General features: G+C 42.7%; 1 protein-coding gene across 5 annotated transcripts in view; it reads left to right on the top strand.

Moving 5' to 3' along the window:
* LOC124123002 (tuberin-like) overlaps nt 1–19937 on the top strand; it is a 253029-nt gene extending 233092 nt beyond the window's left edge. For 4 of the 5 annotated variants that reach the window (XM_048402652.1, XM_048402651.1, XM_048402653.1 and 1 more), the window contains 2 exons: nt 3281–3372; nt 19189–19937. In XM_048402652.1, the coding sequence (XP_048258609.1) occupies nt 3281–3372; nt 19189–19398 (302 nt within the window). In that variant the 3' untranslated portion in view covers nt 19399–19937. Of the gene's footprint in view, nt 1–3280; nt 3373–19188 lie in introns of those variants that run through there. The other variant, XR_007222962.1, reaches the window with a different exon arrangement.
* The last annotated feature ends 1663 nt before the right edge of the window (nt 19938–21600 follow it).

The raw sequence follows: 21600 nt of genomic DNA, 5'->3' as shown, positions 1-21600 counted from the left end.
TGTGTATCCAAAATGGCGGTGTAAACAAAATTCCTTGTTGCTAGGGGTGTTTATGCGCATCAGTTGCCGCACCCTATCAAACATTTGTTCCGGTGTCCGGTATAATGCATTCTTACCCACACATCTCGGATCTGACTCCATAGACCTGGATTGGTTTATGGACTTTGATCCAACTAACGGACACCAATTCTGGGACCAGTGGGAGGATGTTGTGTGTCATACATCAAAACTTTAAAGCATGTCAAAAACAACTGCTGGATTCTTGAAGTTGTAAGAAAAGGATACAAGTTGCATTTCCATCAACGATCACAGCTTGTACCGTGGCCAGAGGGCCAACAATTCCATCTGCAGAGAATGCAGAACCATCTACATTGTACTCCAACGTTGTATTCTTTTACAGCCTTATCAACCAGCCACAAAGCACAGACTCCACTGAACAAGTGGTCTGGTAGAAGTCCCACAATACGTTCAAACATATCATAGACATAAAACCTGATGTGGGAGTCTTTGGTGGTTGGTGCAAGGATTTTCCTGCGGCCTCAGCTTTGGTAGTTGAGTTAACCGTTTGATCTTTGTCTACAGTGAATAGGGCAGATCATAGGTTAACGACTAGAGTTACATCACTGGTATGATGTCAGGTCAGGTCAACCAGAAGAGTCGTCATTACTGGATGTGACATCAGAACTGGGAGTGTCGTCGTCGGGACCGGAAGGTGTCAGCAGAAGTGGTAGGCACATCACTGATTTTGTGTCTGGCAGACTATCTGCAGTCATCTGATGACGTCACAAGTGGTTTGGGATGCAAATAACATCTTCTGGTATAGTCTTTTTAAGGTGTTTCAGTTTTAAGGTGTTACCTAATCTTCATCATCTACCTGATCCATCACGTTTTGAAGAAGTTTTGGATTTTTTGGGTACCCCAAAACAACTGTTAACTATCCTAGATTACTAGATGTCAGAACCCACCAGTCGCTCTAAGACTTTGTGGCAGTAATGTAAAAGAGGTAGGATATTCATAGCAATTATAACAAAATAGTAATTGTTAATGATTCTAATGATACTACCTCTATTACCTCAGGAGTAGTCCCACACACTTCCCAAATATATGCATCTTGTGTGTGATTGTTGGAAAGAAGTGAGATCTTACTAACTCGCGCATTTGCAAGAGCATGAGGCACCAAGATACTATTTCCTGTTTAACTGTTTATGGATAGCTGACGGTGAGAAGTCTTCTGTTGCAAACTCGTAGATTTTACGGTGTGATGAATGCCAAAATACAGGATTAATGGCAGTGGTGTAATAGAGGTAGTATTTTTAGAACTATTAACAATGATAACTATTGTTTGATATCTGTCAGCAGCTGGTATACCAACAGCTCCTGGTCTGTAGAGTAGGGCTCTGTTCATGCCTGTTAGTGTAAGGGGTCCTACAGCTTCTGGTCTGTGTCATGTAGAGCTCTGTTCATGCCTGTTAGTGTAAGGGGTCCTACAGCTCCTGGTCTGTGCAGTGTAGGGCTCTGTTCATGCCTGTTAGTGTAAGGGGTCCTACAACTCCTGGTCTGTGTCATGTAGGGCTCTGTTCATGCCTGTTGTGCAAGGGGTCCTACAGCTCCTGGTCTGTGCAGTGTAGGGCTCTGTTCATGCCTGTTAGTGTAAGGGGTCCTACAGCTCCTGGTCTGTGTCATGTAGGGCTCTGTTCATGCCTGTTTGTGTAAGGGGCCCTGCAGCTCCTGGTCTGTGTAGTGTAGGGATCTGTTTATGCCTGTTAGTGTAAGGGGTCCTACAACTCCTGGTCTGTGCAGTGTAGGGCTCTATTCATGCCTGTTGTGCAAGGGGTCCTACAGCTCCTGGTCTGTGTAGTGTAGGGCTCTGTTCATGCCTGTTAGTGTAAGGGGTCCTACAGCTCCTGGTCTGTGTAGTGTAGGGATCTGTTTATGCCTGTTAGTGTAAGGGGTCCTACAACTCCTGGTCTGTGCAGTGTAGGGCTCTATTCATGCCTGTTGTGCAAGGGGTCCTACAGCTCCTGGTCTGTGTCATGTAGGGCTCTGTTCATGACTGTTAGTGTAAGGGGTCCTACAGCTCCTGGTCTGTGTCATGTAGGGCTCTGTTCATGCCTGTTAGTGTAAGGGGTCCTACAACTCCTGGTCTGTGTCATGTAGGGCTCTGTTCATGCCTGTTAGTGTAAGGGGTCCTACAGCTCCTCATCTGTGTAGTGTAGGGCTCTGTTCATGCCTGTGAGTGTTAGGGGTCCTACAGCTCCTGGTCTGTGTAGTGTAGGGCTCTGTTAATGCCTGATGGTGTCAAACATATCCATGTTCTCAGGTAATTATTTTCCTCTTTTGAAACATTTTGTGTGTCTATTTATATGTATACCATATTATTTGGGTCCAATGTTTAAGACATGTAAGCTTTAGGTTGTTGTACCCATGGTGTTTATTCAGTTGATGTTTATATCTGGTGACGCCTACATCTTCTGCAGTGTGACTCAGACTTACATCAGGTTGCCTTACATTTCACACCAATCTAGCCATCTGTGATGCAGTCTTAACGCCAGCTGTCCTTGCATCCCCATCTTCCCAAGGCAAGTGAGTTAAGTGACTGTAAAAGTCCAGGTTCTACCTTTGCCGAACTAGACTGGAATTTATGGGCTCGACCATCGTGCCACCAGTAGCTATTATGAGTTATGTCCCTTCTATGTCCCTCCTATTGACCATATCGTTTGCATTTGCTTAAAAAAAAAGGCGGCCCCCAGTCAAGACGATCTGATTGATAATCAAGATCTATATTGTAATAAAGAGGGTCTTGTCCTTTATCAAAAACATAAAAGGCTTGGGGAAATACATGTCGACGCCCAGTTTACGGGACGCATGCTCTGCAATTCCTGCAATCAATTGAAATCTGCATGGGTGTCGCCATGTTATTTATGATTCAAATTTTTAATTTTGTTACACGAGTTGGATTGAACTATGCATAGACTCGTTAATCCAGCCAAAATATAATTCCAGCCTAGTTCAGCAAGGGTGGAAACTGGACTTGAATAGTCAGTTAACTCCCTTGACTCGGGAAGATGTGCATCCCACACCGAGCTAGTCATCTGTGATGCAGTCTTAAGCTAATGCCATCTTTCCTTGCATCCCACACCAAGCTAGTCTTCTTTGATGACCTGAAATAATGCTAGTTGTCCGTGCAGTATGATCAACAAACTTAGCTGGTGTCAGGCGTTTTATTGATACAGTTCACTTTCTCCTCAAGTGATGTTTTACTTTTGTGTTCAATTTGCAGATATTGCTGATATCCTTGGTCACACAGACACCAAGATCATCTCTGACAGCAGCCTGGCAGTGCTGGTGCGACAGATTGCAATGCATTGTAATGTGAGTACCTCTTCTTACGTCATTCCATGTGTCACGTTTTGTTTCCTGAGCATAATTCACAGACTGTTCAGCAAGCTTTCACAGATATCAGTTGAGGCTTTGGCTGTCACCATCTCCCTGCAGCATCTCCCTCCCACCATCTCACTGCAGCATCTCACTGCCACCATCTCACTACAGCATCTCCCTGAAGTATCTCACTGCCACCATCTCACTGCAGCATCTCCCTGCAGCATCTCACTGCCACCATCTCATTGCAGCATCTCCCTGCAGCATCTCACTGCCACCATCTCCCTGCCACCAGCTCCCTGTCACCAGCTCCCTGTCACCATCTCACTGTCACCATCTCCCTGTCACCATCTCCCTGTCACCATCTCCCTTCCACCATTTCCCTGCAGCATCTCGCTGCCACCATCTCCCTCCCACCATCTCCCTGTCACCATCTCCCTGCCACCATCTCCCTGCCACCATCTACCTGCAGCATCTCACTGCCACCATCTCCCAGCCACCATCTCCCTCCCACCATCTCCCTGTCACCATCTCCCTGCCACCATCTCCCTTCCAGCATCTCCCTGTCACCATCTCCCTGCCACCATCTCCCTGCCACCATCTCCCTGCAGCATCTCACTGCCACCATTTCACTGCACCATCTGACTGCAGCATCTCCCTCTCACCATCTCCCTTCCACTATCTCCCTGTCACCATCTCCCTGCCACCATCTCCCTTCCAGCATCTCACTGCCACCATCTCCCTGCCACCATCTCCCTGCCACCAACTCACTGCCAGCATCTCCCTGCCACCATCTCCCTGCCACCATCTCAATGCCACCATTTCACTGCAGCATCTCCCTGCCACCATATCCCTGCCACCATCTCCCTGCCACCATCTCCCTGCCACCATCTCACTGCAGCATCTCCCTGCCACCATCTCCCTGCAGCATCTCCCTGCCACCATCTCCCTGCCACCATCTCCCTGCAGCATCTCTCTGCCACCATCTCACTGCAGCATCTCCCTGCAGCATCTCACTGCCACCATCTCACTACAGCATCTCCCTGAAGTATCTCACTGCCACCATCTCACTGCAGCATCTCCCTGCAGCATCTCCCTGCAGCATCTCACTGCCACCATCTCATTGCAGCATCTCCCTGCAGCATCTCACTGCCACCATCTCCCTGCCACCAGCTCCCTGTCACCAGCTCCCTGTCACCATCTCACTGTCACCATCTCCCTGTCACCATCTCCCTGTCACCATCTCCCTTCCACCATTTCCCTGCAGCATCTCGTTGCCACCATCTCCCTCCCACCATCTCCCTGTCACCATCTCCCTGCCACCATCTCCCTGCCACCATCTCCCTGCAGCATCTCACTGCCACCATCTCCCTGCCACCATCTCACTGCAGCATCTCCCTCTCACCATCTCCCTTCCAGCATCTCACTGCCACCATCTCCCTGCCACCATCTCCCTGCCACCATCTCCCTGCCACCATCTCACTGCCACCATTTCACTGCAGCATCTCCCTGCCACCATATCCCTGCCACCATCTCCCTGCCACATCTCACTGCCACCATCTCACTGCAGCATCTCCCTGCCACCATCTCCCTGCAGCATCTCCCTGCCACCATCTCCCTGCCACCATCTCCCTGCAGCATCTCTCTGCCACCATCTCCCTCCCACCATCTTCCTGCCACCATCTCCCTGCCACCATCTCCCTGCAGCATCTCCCTCCCACCATCTCCCTTCCACCATCTCCCTGCAGCATCTCCCTGCCACCATCTCCCTTCCACCATCTCCCTGCAGCATCTAACTGCCACCATCTCCCTGCAGCATCTCACTGCCACCATCTCCCTGCCACCAGCTCCCTGTCACCAGCTCCCTGTCACCATCTCACTGTCACCATCTCCCTGTCACCATCTCCCTGTCACCATCTCCCTTCCACCATTTCCCTGCAGCATCTCGTTGCCACCATCTCCCTCCCACCATCTCCCTGTCACCATCTCCCTGCCACCATCTCCCTGCCACCATCTCCCTGCAGCATCTCACTGCCACCATCTCCCTGCCACCATCTCACTGCAGCATCTCCCTCTCACCATCTCCCTTCCACCATCTCCCTCCCACCATCTCCCTGTCACCATCTCCCTGCCACCATCTCCCTTCCAGCATCTCCCTGTCACCATCTCCCTGCCACCATCTCCCTGCCACCATCTCCCTGCAGCATCTCACTGCCACCATTTCACTGCACCATCTCACTGCAGCATCTCCCTCTCACCATCTCCCTTCAACCATCTCCCTGCCACCATCTCCCTCCCACCATCTCCCTGTCACCATCTCCCTGCCACCATCTCCCTTCCAGCATCTCACTGCCACCATCTCCCTGCCACCATCTCCCTGCCACCATCTCCCTGCCACCATCTCACTGCCACCATTTCACTGCAGCATCTCCCTGCCACCATATCCCTGCCACCATCTCCCTGCCACCATCTCACTGCCACCATCTCACTGCAGCATCTCCCTGCCACCATCTCCCTGCAGCATCTCCCTGCCACCATCTCCCTGCCACCATCTCCCTGCAGCATCTCTCTGCCACCATCTCCCTCCCACCATCTCCCTGCCACCATCTCCCTGCCACCATCTCCCTGCAGCATCTCCCTCCCACCATCTCCCTTCCACCATCTCCCTGCAGCATCTCCCTGCCACCATCTCCCTTCCACCATCTCCCTGCAGCATCTAACTGCCACCATCTCCCTGCAGCATCTCCCTCCCACCATCTCCCTTCCACCATCTCCCTGCAGCATCTCCCTGCCACCATCTCCCTGCCACCATCTTACTGCAGCATATCCCTCCCACCATCTCCCTTCCACCATCTCCCTGCCACCATCTCCCTGCCACAATCTCCCTGCAGCATCTCCCTGCAGCATCTTCCTGCCACCATCTCCCTGCCACCATCTCACTGCCACCATTTCACTGCAGCATCTCCCTGCCACCATCTCCCTGCCATCATCTCACTGCCACCATTTCACTGCAGCATCTCACTGCCACCATCTCCCTGCCACCATCTCCCTGCCACCATCTCACTGCAGCATCTCCCTGCCACCATCCATCTCCCTGCAGCATCTCCCTCCCACCATCTCCCTTCCACCATCTCCCTGCAGCATCTCCCTGCCACCATCTCCCTCCCACCATCTCCCTGCAGCATCTCCCTCCCACCATCTCCCTGCAGCATCTCCCTGCCACCATCTCCCTGCAGCATCTCCCTGCCACCATCTCCCTTCCACCATCTCCCTGCAGCATCTCACTGCCACCATCTTCCTACCACCATCTCACTGCAGCATCTCCCTCCCACCATCTCCCTTCCACCATCTCCCTGCCACCATCTCCCTGCAGCATCTCCCTGCCACCATCTCCCTGCCACCATCTCCCTGCTACCATTTCACTGCAGCATCTCCCTGCCACCATCTCCCTGCCACCATCTCACTGCCACCATTTCACTGCAGCATCTCACTGCCACCATCTCCCTGCCACCATCTCACTGCAGCATCTCCCTTCCACCATCTCCCTGCAGCATCTCCCTGCCACCATCTCCCTTCCACCATCTCCCTGCAGCATCTCCCTGCCACCATCACCCTCCCACCATCTCCCTGCAGCATCTCCCTCCCACCATCTCCCTGCCACCATCTCCCTGCCACCATCTCCCTGCAGCATCTCCCTGCCACCATCTCCCTTCCACCATCTCCCTGCAGCATCTCCCTGCCACCATCTCCCTGCAGCATCTCCCTCCCACCATTTCCCTGCCACCATCTCCCTCCCACCATCTCCCTCCCACCATCTCCCTGCAGCATTGCATCCAAGAACTTGCCATTCTCCATTACTGGCTTTCTACCAAGAGGGTGACCATAGTGATTTCAGGAAGCAAATATATCCCAATGTATGGATTGTATTGGTGAAATCAGAGACCATATAATAGAGGGACGGCCCTCTAGCCGAAGCGCGAAACCATCGGTGCTATGGCTTGTTCTGCGCAGCCTGTCCGAAAGCGAGCAGAAACACATTCACTGCAGTCATCGTTGTCGCCTAGTTTTCCCATGCAAAAGATGTATTTCACAACACATATTTACACTCATGTATTTCTTAACGTTGTCAACATTACAGCTGAGTCTTGTTGATGCCCTGGAGCATGTCGTTGTTATTGTATTTGAAGACTGTGAACACGCTTTGTCTTTGTCCGTTTGTAAAATAGGCAAAAGTGCAGATTGTGATTTTCAATAACGGCCACTAATTCGCAATGAAAGTCCTTGGTTACCGAGGTGTATAAAAAGGAGATATGTTAAAAATTAGAGTAGTGCCACTGACAAATCTGGGGCGGTTGGGAAATTTCTAATTTTGACTCCAGAAATGTGACTAAATCTGAATTTTTCCAAAATAATTACACCACAACTCTTAATTTTCGCATGCTTTCAGACAAATATGTTCCTATTATCGGTCCTAATATAAACATTTTTACATTCATCACGATTTCCCCTTTTGTGTGGAACCAAAGTTATTTAGGTACGATCGGTAGTTATTTTTGTATGAGTTTTGGCGCAAACACATATTTTAGTCATACATTTTAAGTTGAATTGCCATATAGCAGACGACATAACATGCATTTTGTCTGTGATTATCGTCCGCATATATCTTTCAAAACATCCTATAAAGTGTCTTATTTTTATTATCCCCCGCCGAGAAGTGGAAGGGGGATATAGAAATGGGTGCCGTCCGTCCGTCACATTTCGTTTCCGGAGCAGAACACAAAAAACGTGAGAGATATCTTAACCAAACATGGCACATACGAGGGGTGTTCATTAAAGATTTCCCCTAAACCACTTAGGGTTATCATATTTGGTTGAAATTTCACATGTGTAATGAAACATGTATCTATGGGTTATGTCTGAATTTGCAGCACCGAACTATTAATCTTACCACTTTTACAGGTGTTATGATAGAGTAGGGTGTGACAATGGAGCCAGAAGAATACCGAGCAGTGATTAGGTTTTTATATTTGAAAGGTCGCACACCAAAAGAAATTTTCGATGTAATGAAAGCAACTTATGGGGAAGCTGCCCCATCATAAGACGTTGTTAAACACTGGCATCGCCAGTTCAAGTGTGGTCGGACATCTGTGGAAACAGCTGCCATTCCTGGTCGCCCCCATTCAGCCATTGATGAGGACACTATCCATCAAGTGGAGACCGCCATTTTGGCAGACCGACATATAACTGTTCGCCAGTTAGCACAAGATGTCAAGATCAGTGTAGGGTCTGTGGAAAAAATCATCGATGACAATTTGAACATGCATAAGGAGTCTGCACGATGGATTCCCAGGTTGCTCACACCTTTTCCAAAAGCAGGAACGAGTCAAATGCTCAAAGGATCTTTTGGACATGTGCCAAAATAACTCGACAAACTTTTTTGACAGACTTATCACACAGGATGAAACATGGGTCCATATGATCCTGAGACTAAAGTTCAGTCGATGCAATGGAAGCATGTGGAGTCACCACCCCCAAAGAAGGCACATGTCCAACCCTCTGCAGACAAAAACATGCTCACGGTGTTTTGGGACCAGCACGGAGTAGTGATGATGGATTTCTTGGCAAAGGATACCACAATTACATGAGCTTATTATGCTTCACTGCTACGGAAATTGCAGGACGCTATCCAGCTTAAGAGGGTGGCATGCTGACCAAAGGTGTCCGTCTCCTGCAAGACAATGCTCCAGTACACCACTCTCCTGTTGCCCAAACAGAAGCGCGGTCCTGTGGCTATGAAATCCTTCCACATCCTCCTTACTCTCCTGACCTTGCACCATCTGACTTCCACCTCTTTCCAACCATGAAGTCATTTTTGAAGGGAAAACGTTTCACAGATGATGAAACACTGATTTCTGAAGTCAAGTCCTGGTTTGAGACGCAAAATGAGGGCTTTTACAAGCGAGGTCTCCATAGTTGCATAAAACGATGGGAGAAGTGTGTAACTCTTGGTGGTTCCTATGTGGAGAAAGACTAATACCTATGCCAAATTTCATTCCACCAGGTCCATCGGAAGTGGGTCAGGGGAAATCTTTAATGAACACCCGTCGTAGATAGATCTTATGGTGAACTGGTGCCTTTTGATAGTTTGGAATTTTTTAAAAAAATGTTTTTCGAGTTTCCGGGACAACGTCTTTGACTTAGACTGAAAATGGTGGTAGTCCTCGTTTCCGGAGCAGAACTTGAAAACCGTACAATATTTCTCTACCAAACTTGGCACATAGATAGGTCTAGTGGTGAACTGGTGCCTTTTAATAGTTAGGGAGTTAAAAAAATAAATTCGAGTTTCCATGGCAATGACCTTGACTTAGACTGATAATTGTGATAGTCCTTGTTTACGGAGCAGAACTTGAAAACCGTACATTATTTCTTCACCAAAAGTGGCACATAAATAGGTCTAGTGGAAAACTGGTGCCTTTTGATAGTTTGGGATTTTTAAAAAAAATTATTTTTCGAGTTTCCATGGCAACGACTTTGACTTAGGCTGAAAATGGCGGTAGTCCACGTTTCCAGAGCAAATCTTGAAAACCATGCCTTTTCGATAGTTTGGGATTTTTACGAATGTTTCCTTAGCAAGAGCATAACTCAGAAACCGTTTACATATTCCACAAAAACATCTACACAGGGTTGCCTGAGAACCGTTACCATAATAACCTGATTTAGATGTATACCACTTGACAAAGGGGCTTTGACAAGGTATATTGTGAATTATTGTGAAAACACAATTTACAAGTGGCACCCGAACCAGCCTACTTCATCACAGTGCTTGGTGGTAACATGAAGAGTGGCACCTGAACCAGCCTACTTCCTCACAGTGGGTACCGGTAACATGAACGGGTCACCCGAACCAGCCTATTTCCTCTCAGTGCCATGATGCAAGAAAGCGAAGTCCTGTCAATTTGAAACATGCAGTACCAATTACTGCTGTAACAGCCTTGTTCTCTGTGTCAGACAATGCTAAATCTGTCATGGTTGAAAGAAAACAGTATCCAGGAACTTTAGCATGGGCCCTCACAATCCACAAGTCACAAGGTAGCACCTATAAACAGATTATTGGGAACATGACAATTGCACAAGGAAGTAAATTTAAAGCTCAGCCTGGTCAAGTGTATACGATGCTCAGTAGGGTCAAATCAAGGAAAGGCCTAAAGCTTGTAGGTTTTGATGAACACAAAATTGTAGTAAACAAAAAAGCATTGGATGAGATGACTAGAATGCGGAATGAAAGACTGTTCGCCTGAACACACCCTGTAGAGAACATTAATGGTGATTGACTCAAGGTAGCTCACTTGAATGTTCGATCCCTCAGTGCTCATTTCGAAGATGTGAAGAAGGACAAGTTTGTTGGTGTGCTTGATGTTTTGTGTTTCACAGAAACACACATTAATGATTACAGTGAAAGAGACCTGCCAGGACATCAAGCCTATCCAGGAGACACAACACATGGTATTGCTGTGTATGTTTCAACAAGTTTCAAGAACAGTGTCCAGCTATGTGATGTAATGTCATCTCGCAGTATTGAATACATTTCCTTTCTTGTTGGCAATTTCTGCATTGCTTGTGTGTATGTTCCTCCAAAAGTGTCATGGACAAGGTTGTCGCATTCACTTTCTCATTTCATGCAGAAACTTCAGGATCTCTCCAAGCAGCATGAATGTCAACATGTCCTAGTTACTGGGGATTTCAACTGTGATCTGAGGGAAAAACTCAAACTTGAAGATTTCTTTCATGTGCGGAAAATGACTCAACTCATTCACTCTTCAACTCACTGTCTAGGAGCTACACTGGATTTGTTGTTTACTGATCATGCTAGTGCTGTAGCATTCCAGACTCAAGCCTACTACTCAGATCATCAGATGATTGGTGCTACTTCTCAGTACATCTCATGGTGCTCTCAATGATCTCTAAGTAAAGCAAGAATTCCCTTACTTCTCTGATTATTGTTTAAGTTATAACACATCTCATCACAAATACAACTGTAACTGTATAAACACTGCATTGCATCCTATCCTGTATATATTCTTGTCAACCATATTCTGTACTTCACTTGCTTGATAACGGTGTTAGAACCTACACAGAAATGTCGCTCCTAATTGTAATAAAGAAGTTGTTCGTCCATATTTCTCATCCTTACCCATTACAAATACAGTTACGTATTCTATCATAAACTGCAGATGGGAAAACAAGACCAGTAAAAACTTTTATAGTGCTGCAATTAGGCCATTACTAAAAGGTCCAGTGAACATAGTTCACAGGAGCTAATGCATTGCACACAACCGGACATGTCATATTGGCAGGGGATATGAGTATTTCATGCTTGTTGATATTAGAATACTTTTGTAAGATCTGTATATTTTTTACCATTGTTTTCGCTATTTCTTTAGTTTAACATATCTATATTAACTTTGTTTCAGTTAGGCTTCTATCACGTATCGCGCTGAAGAAAACGTCATATTTTGACGATGATTTATATTTGTTATCATATGTAGATTTTATCTTTATTAATCATGACTACATTTAATCTATTTTTTGTTTTATGCCATGTAAATATTAATTATGAACTAAATGATCTAGGCCTAAACACAATCATAATATTGTAAATATGATGAAAGTACTACTTACTTTGTGTATTTACAACACAATCAAAACATCAAATAAAAATAAAAATCTGTTAAATGAAATATTTGTATTATGAAATTATAATTTGCTTTGTAAATGCCAAGAAACAAGAAGGATGATATCGGCAGTTGTCACGAGAGAAGTTCCAGACAACATGGTCGAAGGTGTCATTCAGTAAAATAAGTAGACGGTCTATTGTCCTTTTCTATGATAAATACATCTACATATGTCAGAGTTTGTGATCTTTTGTTTTGTTTTGTTTTAATAGTAATAGTTGCATGCCTTGTTCCAGGTTAGATTTTGATTGATCAGGTATGAATAGAAAACCATGATGAAACAATTTAGAAAACTACAAACGTAACTACAGGTTACGTATACTAGTTTATATCTGGTACCATGCTTGTTGAAGCTATACTGTTATACCTGAAATACCTAATTATTTGTATGCTTAAATATCAAACTGATTGGGTAATATTAAATAACGATTGTAAAATTACAATCGTCTTCTTTGCTTTGGAATTTCACAGTAGCCTCCCTTTGAAAAAAACATACCTCGCTCCGGCAAACCCAATTTATCACTGCTAGCCCCAAACAGGCATTAACCAATAACATTTGATTACTTGTGAAACGTATCGTCGAACACATCGAAAATTCATTTAACAACGCTCGTAGATTAATGTGTATTTTTCATTCATTGGAACTATAAGCATTATAAAATAGTAGCGAATTTACATGAAATAAAGACATTAATATGGCCTTATTTTTTCTGGCTAATAGTAAAGCATTTACACCAGCCGGTGACCATGCATTTTTGCAACTAAATCTAGATATGAAGATAATGTGGAGATATATTTTGTGAAAATCAAGTATAAGGTGATCTTTTACAAGTGTCTTCCTTGCATCTGGATGAATTATATTCACACTTCCTGAGTTCCTGTGCAATTTACCGGATCATAGTTTTCTGTGCGTTCGTAATAGATTTGGTATATTTGTTTATTTATAATAGTTATACACTTGCAGCATAAAATGAGATATATTAACTGATTTTTAAAACAAATAGAATACGTTTTAAAATACTTTTGATATCGTATCGTCTTTTTCTTCACACGCCCCCAAAAACCTACGCTCATAGACACCTGTCATATTTTCATTTCCTGTCTTTTTCTTTGAGTGAAACTTTTTGGGAGGTATTACCAACGGCTTGGTAGCGGTAACATCACTGTCATTCTATTCAGACCAGGAGTTATCCGAAACCAACCCCTGGTTCTTGGGTAGGAATTCTTCAAGTGGTATATCTAGGTCCAAGACGAAATCATCCCAGTGAATGAAGTCGTCCATGGCTGTAGCAAATGTAAATTGAAATAAATGTCACGGAAGACACACATGTTCAGCAAATAATTTGCAGCCAACTGACATGTGCTAATGAGAGATATGATAAAAAATCTTTGTGATCCACTAAGAGATGTCCTTTTATTGGATTGTCGCTGGTCGTAGTCGGAGAAATCTCAGCTAAGGGAATTAACTCTAGTCCCGGATATTATGTGATATTGTTTACCAGAATGGTCAGTCGTGAATGTCTGCGCATCTATTGCGCATCTGCAGTGGTACCGGGAGGTTAACAGCAGGGTGTCGGGGTGTATCAGTTACATGCCAGACCGTAGTGCTGATGGTTAGTGATAAACTGTTGGGGAGGGCCGTCCCTCCATTATATGGTCTCTGGTGAAATATACGGCTGCAATTCCCAACCTCCTTCAACAGTCAAGTGTTAGTTCAAAGTTAACCTGGTCAACACTGCATTTTGAAAATTTGTTTTGTCCTGGATAACTGAGTAATATTTTCTAAATGCTGATTGATTGGATAACAGAACTGGTTTCCTTCAAACATGTCCTAATCACTTTGAAATTGCCAATCTGTTGAATTCATATTCCCTGGCAGAGCAAGTGACATTTGTACACACCACTCCCAGATTTCCTTGGTTAATCTGTTCAACAGATGGATTTGTCCACCCACCTCTGATTACACTGAGCCACTGCCGTTTGATTGTCCCGTCTTATATAAACACAAATTCCTGTCAAATAATTTGAGTGCCAGAGACATTGCAAGCAGATTGTTCGAGTTGATGTGAAAATACACCTATTCTGAAGGGAACGTTCCTATGTGGCCTGACCCTAACAGACTGCCCCCCAACCTAGGTTGGGAGCATTCAATCCTGGCAAGCCTAGAATTGATTATAATCAACTTAATTATTGCCCTATCATTGAAGAGCTCCATTTGTTGATGTACCAGGATATCTCTGATCAGGAGTCAAAATGGTCTCATCACACTTTCCCTTGATAAGCACATGAACTTGGTTCTTCTGTAAGAACCTGACATAATAGCCTGAACCAAGGACAACAGTCTTCCTTGGAGCTAGCAGAGTTGATGTAATTTTCTCCTCCAGATGACAAAACATCATCTCTTGAGAAGCTATGATAACAAAGTCCAGGAAATCTATCCTCTGTTTTTGATTCGAGATGGGACTTTCCCCAGTTCACTATCAAGTCTAGGTTCTGGGGCAGTAATAGCAAGTTGTCCCTGCACATTATGTCCCCTCTTGAGTGAGATCACTAACCAAATGTCACCATGGTATATGATAAGCCTCCTCTGATCGCAGCGAAAGCACTGCACCCGAAACCAGGTTCAAAAGGACTCTTCAGGCCTGACCTGACTGGTAGGCTGTTGCTGCTGTGAAATATTAATCCAAACTTAGGCTTCTTCTTTTTGGGCTGAACAGCATCCACCACAACTTTGGCTTCTAGTCTATGTTTTCCCATTTCTGTCATGATAGGATCACTGAAAGACGTTGGTATGCTTTTCATAAGAGCCTTGCTCTTTTTCATATATTTGGTCAATTTCGACAAAACGGCAAGACATTTATTAAAATTCACTGCCACAGATTGAAATTTAATCTCACTATTTTGGCCAGCACATGGTTCTTCTTATAAGCTATATAAAGTCCAAGTGGGCCAATGACCATCACAGGGCAAGAGTGGATGGGCCGCAGCCACTTTGTTGACCCTGGCTATACACTCAAGATCAAGATCCATTACAGATTCAATACTATCATCTCATGGTTCGTCCCTCAGAGACGTTATTTCAAAATAATATCCAGCATAAGGTATTCAGTAATCATACATATCCTGAGACAAAACACATTTGGTACCTTTAGAAGAATAAGTAGGATGAAAATGACAGGTACTTGCATTTCACCCCTAAGTGGACCACACGTTATCAACATGCTTCTCAACTGAGAGCAATTACTGGTTTCATCATCTGTATGGCATTCGTCATCTTTGACCTCAGATTCGGAATTGGATATAGCATGATGTCAATGCACTGAATCCTTCTTATTCATGGCAGGTTGGGGTTGAATCGTGTACTTCTCTCACATGTTGCATACAATCAGTATCATTATGGCATGGCACAAGTGACGGGGTAGTAATTTTTAGAAAGTCTGATGCTTGCAAATCACACAAAAAAACAAAAGCACACCAATAAAAAAAACTATAACATCCCACAACAGTCTTGAACAAACGTGGCAACACGACTGATGACAAAAAGCCGGTAATGGAGAATAGTAAGTTCTAGCAAGAATTTGAATAGGCTGGTAACGACACCTGGTAGTTGGGAGATCACGCTTGCCGGAGCTTGCAAAATAAAATCTTGTAAATTAGCTCATGACACATGAAACAAATTTTTATGATTTGAATTTATCTGTTTCAAAATTCGACAGTTTGATTTATCTAATTGTACCCATCAGCATTCTCAGGAACTCTGAGTGCATACATTCAGTTGCATGCAGCATGGTAAGTGACATCACATCAAACTTACTAATACAGGTCAACTCGCCAGCATCTATGTTCTTTACCAATTTGATGATTGGCCAGGAAAAGAGATTTGTTTGTGTTTGCAGCTGAAGTTAACCTCCTATTTGCTGACCTGGCTAAGACTGGTTTTGTATAGATCCCACCAATGATCTATCTCAAACCTGCAAAGAATATCACCTCTTTCTGAATTTCAGTCCATGTTAGTGAAGCTGCATTTATCTGACAGCAATGCAGTTTACATGTAATATGTTGTTTGGTGTACATGGCTAGCATGGAAATCTCTCAGACCACAGGGCTGTTACTCCAGGTCCTTCTGTACAAGGTATCATCAAACAGGTAGAGAATATTGTTGAGGTTGTTTCAAGATTCGGGACTTCAAAACAAGACTGATGAGGACAACCTGCTGAAAAAACATATTATCCAGACTAGGCACCGCCAAATGCCCACCTCTCACCTCCTCTCAAACTTGAAGAACCGACTAGCAAGCATTATACAAATGCTGATAATATCATTCTTCCCCTTTGTTTTTGACTGAAGGAGAGTGTTATTTTGGTTTCTCTAAACTTGGAATCTGTAAAATGAAATGAGAGTAACTTAATCTGGGCATGTTTTAACCAATCGCCTGTCACATTCTGTGACTTAGTCATGTTTCATAATGTAGATAATCCATGCAATTTGTTCATTTTGTTTTTAAAAATGCTTGAAATATTTATTGGAAGTATATCTCCTTTCGCATAAGTTACCTGGTCTATATTTTGTAAGAATAATCTATTGCTCATTGAGCCATTGTTTCCTTTAGCTATAATATATTGCTTTATCACGCATTGACCTTGCAATGATGTACAGGACCGTACACAAGAGTAATGAGTGAATAGTGAATAGTAAATAGTATTCCAGTTATATCATGGCATGTCAGCTTGATATGGGAGGAAAGCCTGAAGTGATGAAGGTCTTAGACGTTTACAACTTTGGTGAAACACACAAGCACGGGTATGGTGCTGACAAACCTTGAAACATAATCAGGACAAACAGGATTCGAATACACTGTCTAGGGCTGGGACAAGTCCAAATTTACTAAAATCAGAATGAATGGGTGCATAGTCAGAAAGAAATGCAAACATTAGTGACTTGTCGTGTAACCATATAGTACCAGATAATTTAGTCATTAGACAATATATGACGTGACTAATCACGGGTCCGGATAGTCCTGTGGGTACCCGGGTCGGGTGGGTACTGAGAAGGACCCGGGTACCCACAGGACTACCCGGACCCGTGATTTACCCGAGTTGCCCAGCTCTAACACTGTCATAGGTTCCTGGCGTGCCCAAGGGACACAACTCTGCATAGTGAATTGCAGTGCCTTAGGCGACTGGGTCAACCATGCGCCATACCCAACTGTATCAAATTATCATAAAACAAAGACTTTTTAAATAAGATATTTATTGCGTAACATTCCATGAAGAAACAACTGCAAAATATATGCACAGTAAGTACAAAACATACAGGTTCATTCAACAAATAAAGGAGGTACATTATAACAATTTCATTTTGAACAAGTGTATTATAATGATACGGAAACAATATGAGAATTCAGCAAAACTATGATAATGTTGTACATACAAGGAATTTATTTATCATTGTAGATACGATAACATATCTTGGAAATTCATTCTGGATAACTGTTGTTGAAAATTATTAAGAATTGTTCGTTTTTACAGAGTGCACCAAATTCTTCATCATGATTGAGGATTATTTGTAGAAGTGATTCTCTATCTTTGAAGACATTACACGTTTTACAGAGACGTTCGAGTGTTGTTGTTTTTTATATCCACCTGTGGCTATTACAAGTTATGTCCCTTCTGTGTCCCTCCTATTGACCAATCAGATTTCAAACAAAAACAAAATGGGCTGCCAGTAAAGACGATAATCAAGATGTATGTTGTAATAAAACAAAGTGCACCTTGATAAAAAACATGAAGAGATTTAGAAAATATCTGTCAACGCCCAGTTGACATACTTTGCAAATCCTGCTGTTGAAGGAAATCTGCACATTGAAATCCATGTTGACGAACCAGATGTCAAGTTTGTTGCGCGATTTTGATTGGACTATGCATAGACTCATTAGCCCAGCCAGAAGGTAACTCCGGAATTCCAGTACAGTTCAACAAGGGTGGAAACTGGACTTTTCCAGTCTGTTAACTAGGGCTGTTACGATTCACTCGCGTATTCGGTGAATCGAACCGTAACCATTCATGAATTGAATTCGTTATTCATGGCCACTAGAATCGAATATTTATGAATATGCTATCATGTATATTTACATACCCTGTACCTAAAAATATCTATAACAACATATTATATGCATAGATTTCTTTCAATGACAACACTCTAATAATATTTAATTTGATAGTATTGTTTTCACTGGTTATTGTCGCATTTGAGAAGATACTAGTACCTGGATAAGTGCAGTATATAAATGTATAATATATTAATAATTAACAAACCATGTCAAATAAATTATGATGTTATTGTTTCACTGAATATAATAAATAATACATAAACTGCTGACTTGTTATTGTAATTGTGAATTAATATTCGTATTCGTTACCCTATATTCGTGATATGAATCGTATGCACCTCAGTGTATTCATTGCAGCCCTACTGTTAACTCCCTTACTTCAGGAAGATGATGCTTCCAGGAATTTGAATGGATGTTTGATACCCATACAACATGAAAGAAACATAAAAATCATTTTTTCGTTTACTTTGAGAAAATGTTCTAATTTTTGTGTACACAACATGAAGGCTTTTACCTGTGTTTCCTTCATCAAGATCGATAAGCCACTCAAGACAATGGACTTAATCCATGATGCTTCACTCTGTATCTTTGCTAACACCAAAGAGTGTCTCTGTTTCCTGTTTTATCTGCCTTGACTCTTTTCTTTTCTGGAATAAGACAAGATAGTTTTTATTTCGTGTTTTTAGAAAGAAAAAAAATAATCATTAAGATATTTCAAATTATTTGGGGGGTTTTCTCAACAGTTGTTTTGCCATGAGGAAGAATGTTTTTGTTACTCACATTTGTGAATTTTAGGTTGGTGAATTAGAACAGCTTTCTCGGTTGTCAACATGGGAGAATCAGATTGGAGGATTAATCTTGCATCTTTACTTTGATGTAAAATCAAAGTGAAAGTTCTTTGTATTTTTTATGTGGTCTAAGTTATTAGTTTTTCTGATGTTCAGTTGATAAATCATTTGTGTTTTGCAGCTTGCATCAATGGTACTGCAGCGACAGCAATCCCAACCACAAGATCCCTTTGCCTCTAACTGGTTAGAGAGGCTCAGGCAAATTAAGCGAATACGACTAAAAGCTAGACAGGAGGAAAGAGGGGACCACGATGAAGTCCTAGCGGAGGACAGTGAACAGAAGACCTTTAGAGGACGGTCCTTTGTTGAAGATTTTACTGATTATGTATAGTACTAAAAGGGAATTGTTCAAATGATGAAACAGACTGAGACAGGTGATTATTTTGAGAAAAACCTGTTAGCTGTCTGATTCTGCCTGCCAGTTGCCACAGTAATTATCTCTGTGTGACATGCAAATTTATGGAATTATCAGATGGTGGTGATCTAAGTGTGTCCAATGTTCATGATTATGTTGTCAGAACCATACCCAAGTGGTAATCTTCTTTTGAAACGGCAGTCAACACACATACTGATATAATGTTCAAAGCTGTGTAAAACTTAACTCCAGCACTCATGACCATGTGGAGATTTATCAGATAAGACCCCCAATGTCTTATCATATTGGAACTCAAACTATGGACTGCTGACCTGAATTAAAACTGGGGTTATGGTGTGTTGGATTGTCCATTGGTCAGTGTATTACATGATTGAACCAATCTGTTGCTCACAGGACTCTTATCCAACTTTTGACATGAACACCATGACCGTCATGTCAGCAATTTGGAAACTGTTCTTTTTGTCCATTGTATTAAAACATCTGTTATTTATGTTTGCATATTCTTGTCTTCCCTTTATGTGACGGGGCAGTGGGGTTTCACTCATCATGCCAGAGGCCTAGGTTCAATTCCCTACAATTGTACATTGTGAGAAGCCGTGATATTGAGTGAAAATGGCTAAAAGTGATGCAAAACCATACTCACTTTAATGTCACTTGTAGATCTAATGTTGGAAAGATACCAGTAGTTTGCAAGTCATACAATATGGGGATATAGAGAATCTCACCCTCATGTCTTTTGATATCAAATATATCAACACGAGTTGTTAAAAGTGGAAAAATTCCGAGGCTTGCCCAGGATTTTTGCCACTTTTATCAACTCGTGTTGATATATTTCATATCAAAAGACACGAGGGTGAGATTTTATTTATCATCCAACATCATTCTTCCAACATTTGCAGTTTGTAGACATCAATTAGCAGTGTCTTCAGTGTAAATAGTACTGCTAACAGCTTCAGTTGCAGAGCCATTTGATTGTGACATCATGATAACCAGTGACGTCACAATGGTCTGCAAAGCATTGTGATGCAATTTCATTGCAGCATATCTCCTGTGGGAGCCAGTTTTGGATAATAAAAAATAATATTGTCATAATACTTTTTATTAATAGGCATTTTTGCAAGCTTACATATACATCTTTTCAATAAAACAATGATGTTCTTTTGAGAAAGTATGTTTCACTTCTGTGAACCAAGCAACGTAGCATATGAACTTATGTCACGCTTGTCTTACATCCATCATAAGTTTCCACCTCTTCCAAAACTTCTCTCTTTGTTTAGAAAATTATAACAATTAGGATTTGAGGAACTCAGAAATCTGTTCACATTTATATCAATAGAAGCCATTTTCAAAATGTCTCAATTGTTTCATAGCTTCAAAAACTTTACAAACTCTCTTTACAAAACTGAAACTTCATTAAGAAAATAACAATAAGGATTTGAGAAACTTTTCAAAATGTCTTTTGGGCCCATTTCTTCAGCTTGCAGATTCATTTTCTTAAAACAGGATTCATATCCATGCCCCCCTTACAGCTGATGCGAAAGCCTCCATGGTCTACTGATAGAGCGTCCACCGGAGAGCAGAAGGTCTGGGGTTTGATCCTGCTTCTTGGCAGTGTCCATGGAATGAGCTACTTTAGCTCTTATCAAGAAGAACTGACACAATTAATACTACCAAGCTCAATTACTACTCTTATTTTAGTAAATATGTTGAAAAGTGCCAAACAATAGTTAAATGGTTAAATTTGAGGTAAAATTGGTTGAAAAAAGTTTCAAACATGTATCTGAGTTGTGGAATAACTGTCTGTTTTATCTTTGATATACAATAATGAAATATGACACATTCACATTTCTAAAAAAGGTGAATAAATTTGGCTATAGGGCCAGCACATGGTGCATAATTTTAAAGATGGACGCCTTTCACATTATGACCATCATTTCAGGTAAGCCCTGAAATTTGAACTGTGCTGTTATGTAGCTTATGGACATTTTTTATATATTTTATACTACTCAAAAGAAGTTAAGGATCACCTGATTCTTTCATATTACAATAGTTAATCTCTCATGCCATGACAGATTAACTTTACCAATATGAGAGAATCAGGTGATCCTTAACCTCTTTTGAGTAGTATACTAGTACATAGTTGTGAAACTTAATGAT

This window comes from Haliotis rufescens, unplaced genomic scaffold (assembly GCF_023055435.1).
Source record: "Haliotis rufescens isolate VD_foot unplaced genomic scaffold, xgHalRufe1.0.p SCAF_28, whole genome shotgun sequence".
NCBI lineage: Eukaryota > Metazoa > Mollusca > Gastropoda > Lepetellida > Haliotidae > Haliotis > Haliotis rufescens.
The sequence above is the reverse complement of the archived record's forward strand: the minus strand, read 5'-3'. Positions and strand labels throughout refer to the sequence as shown.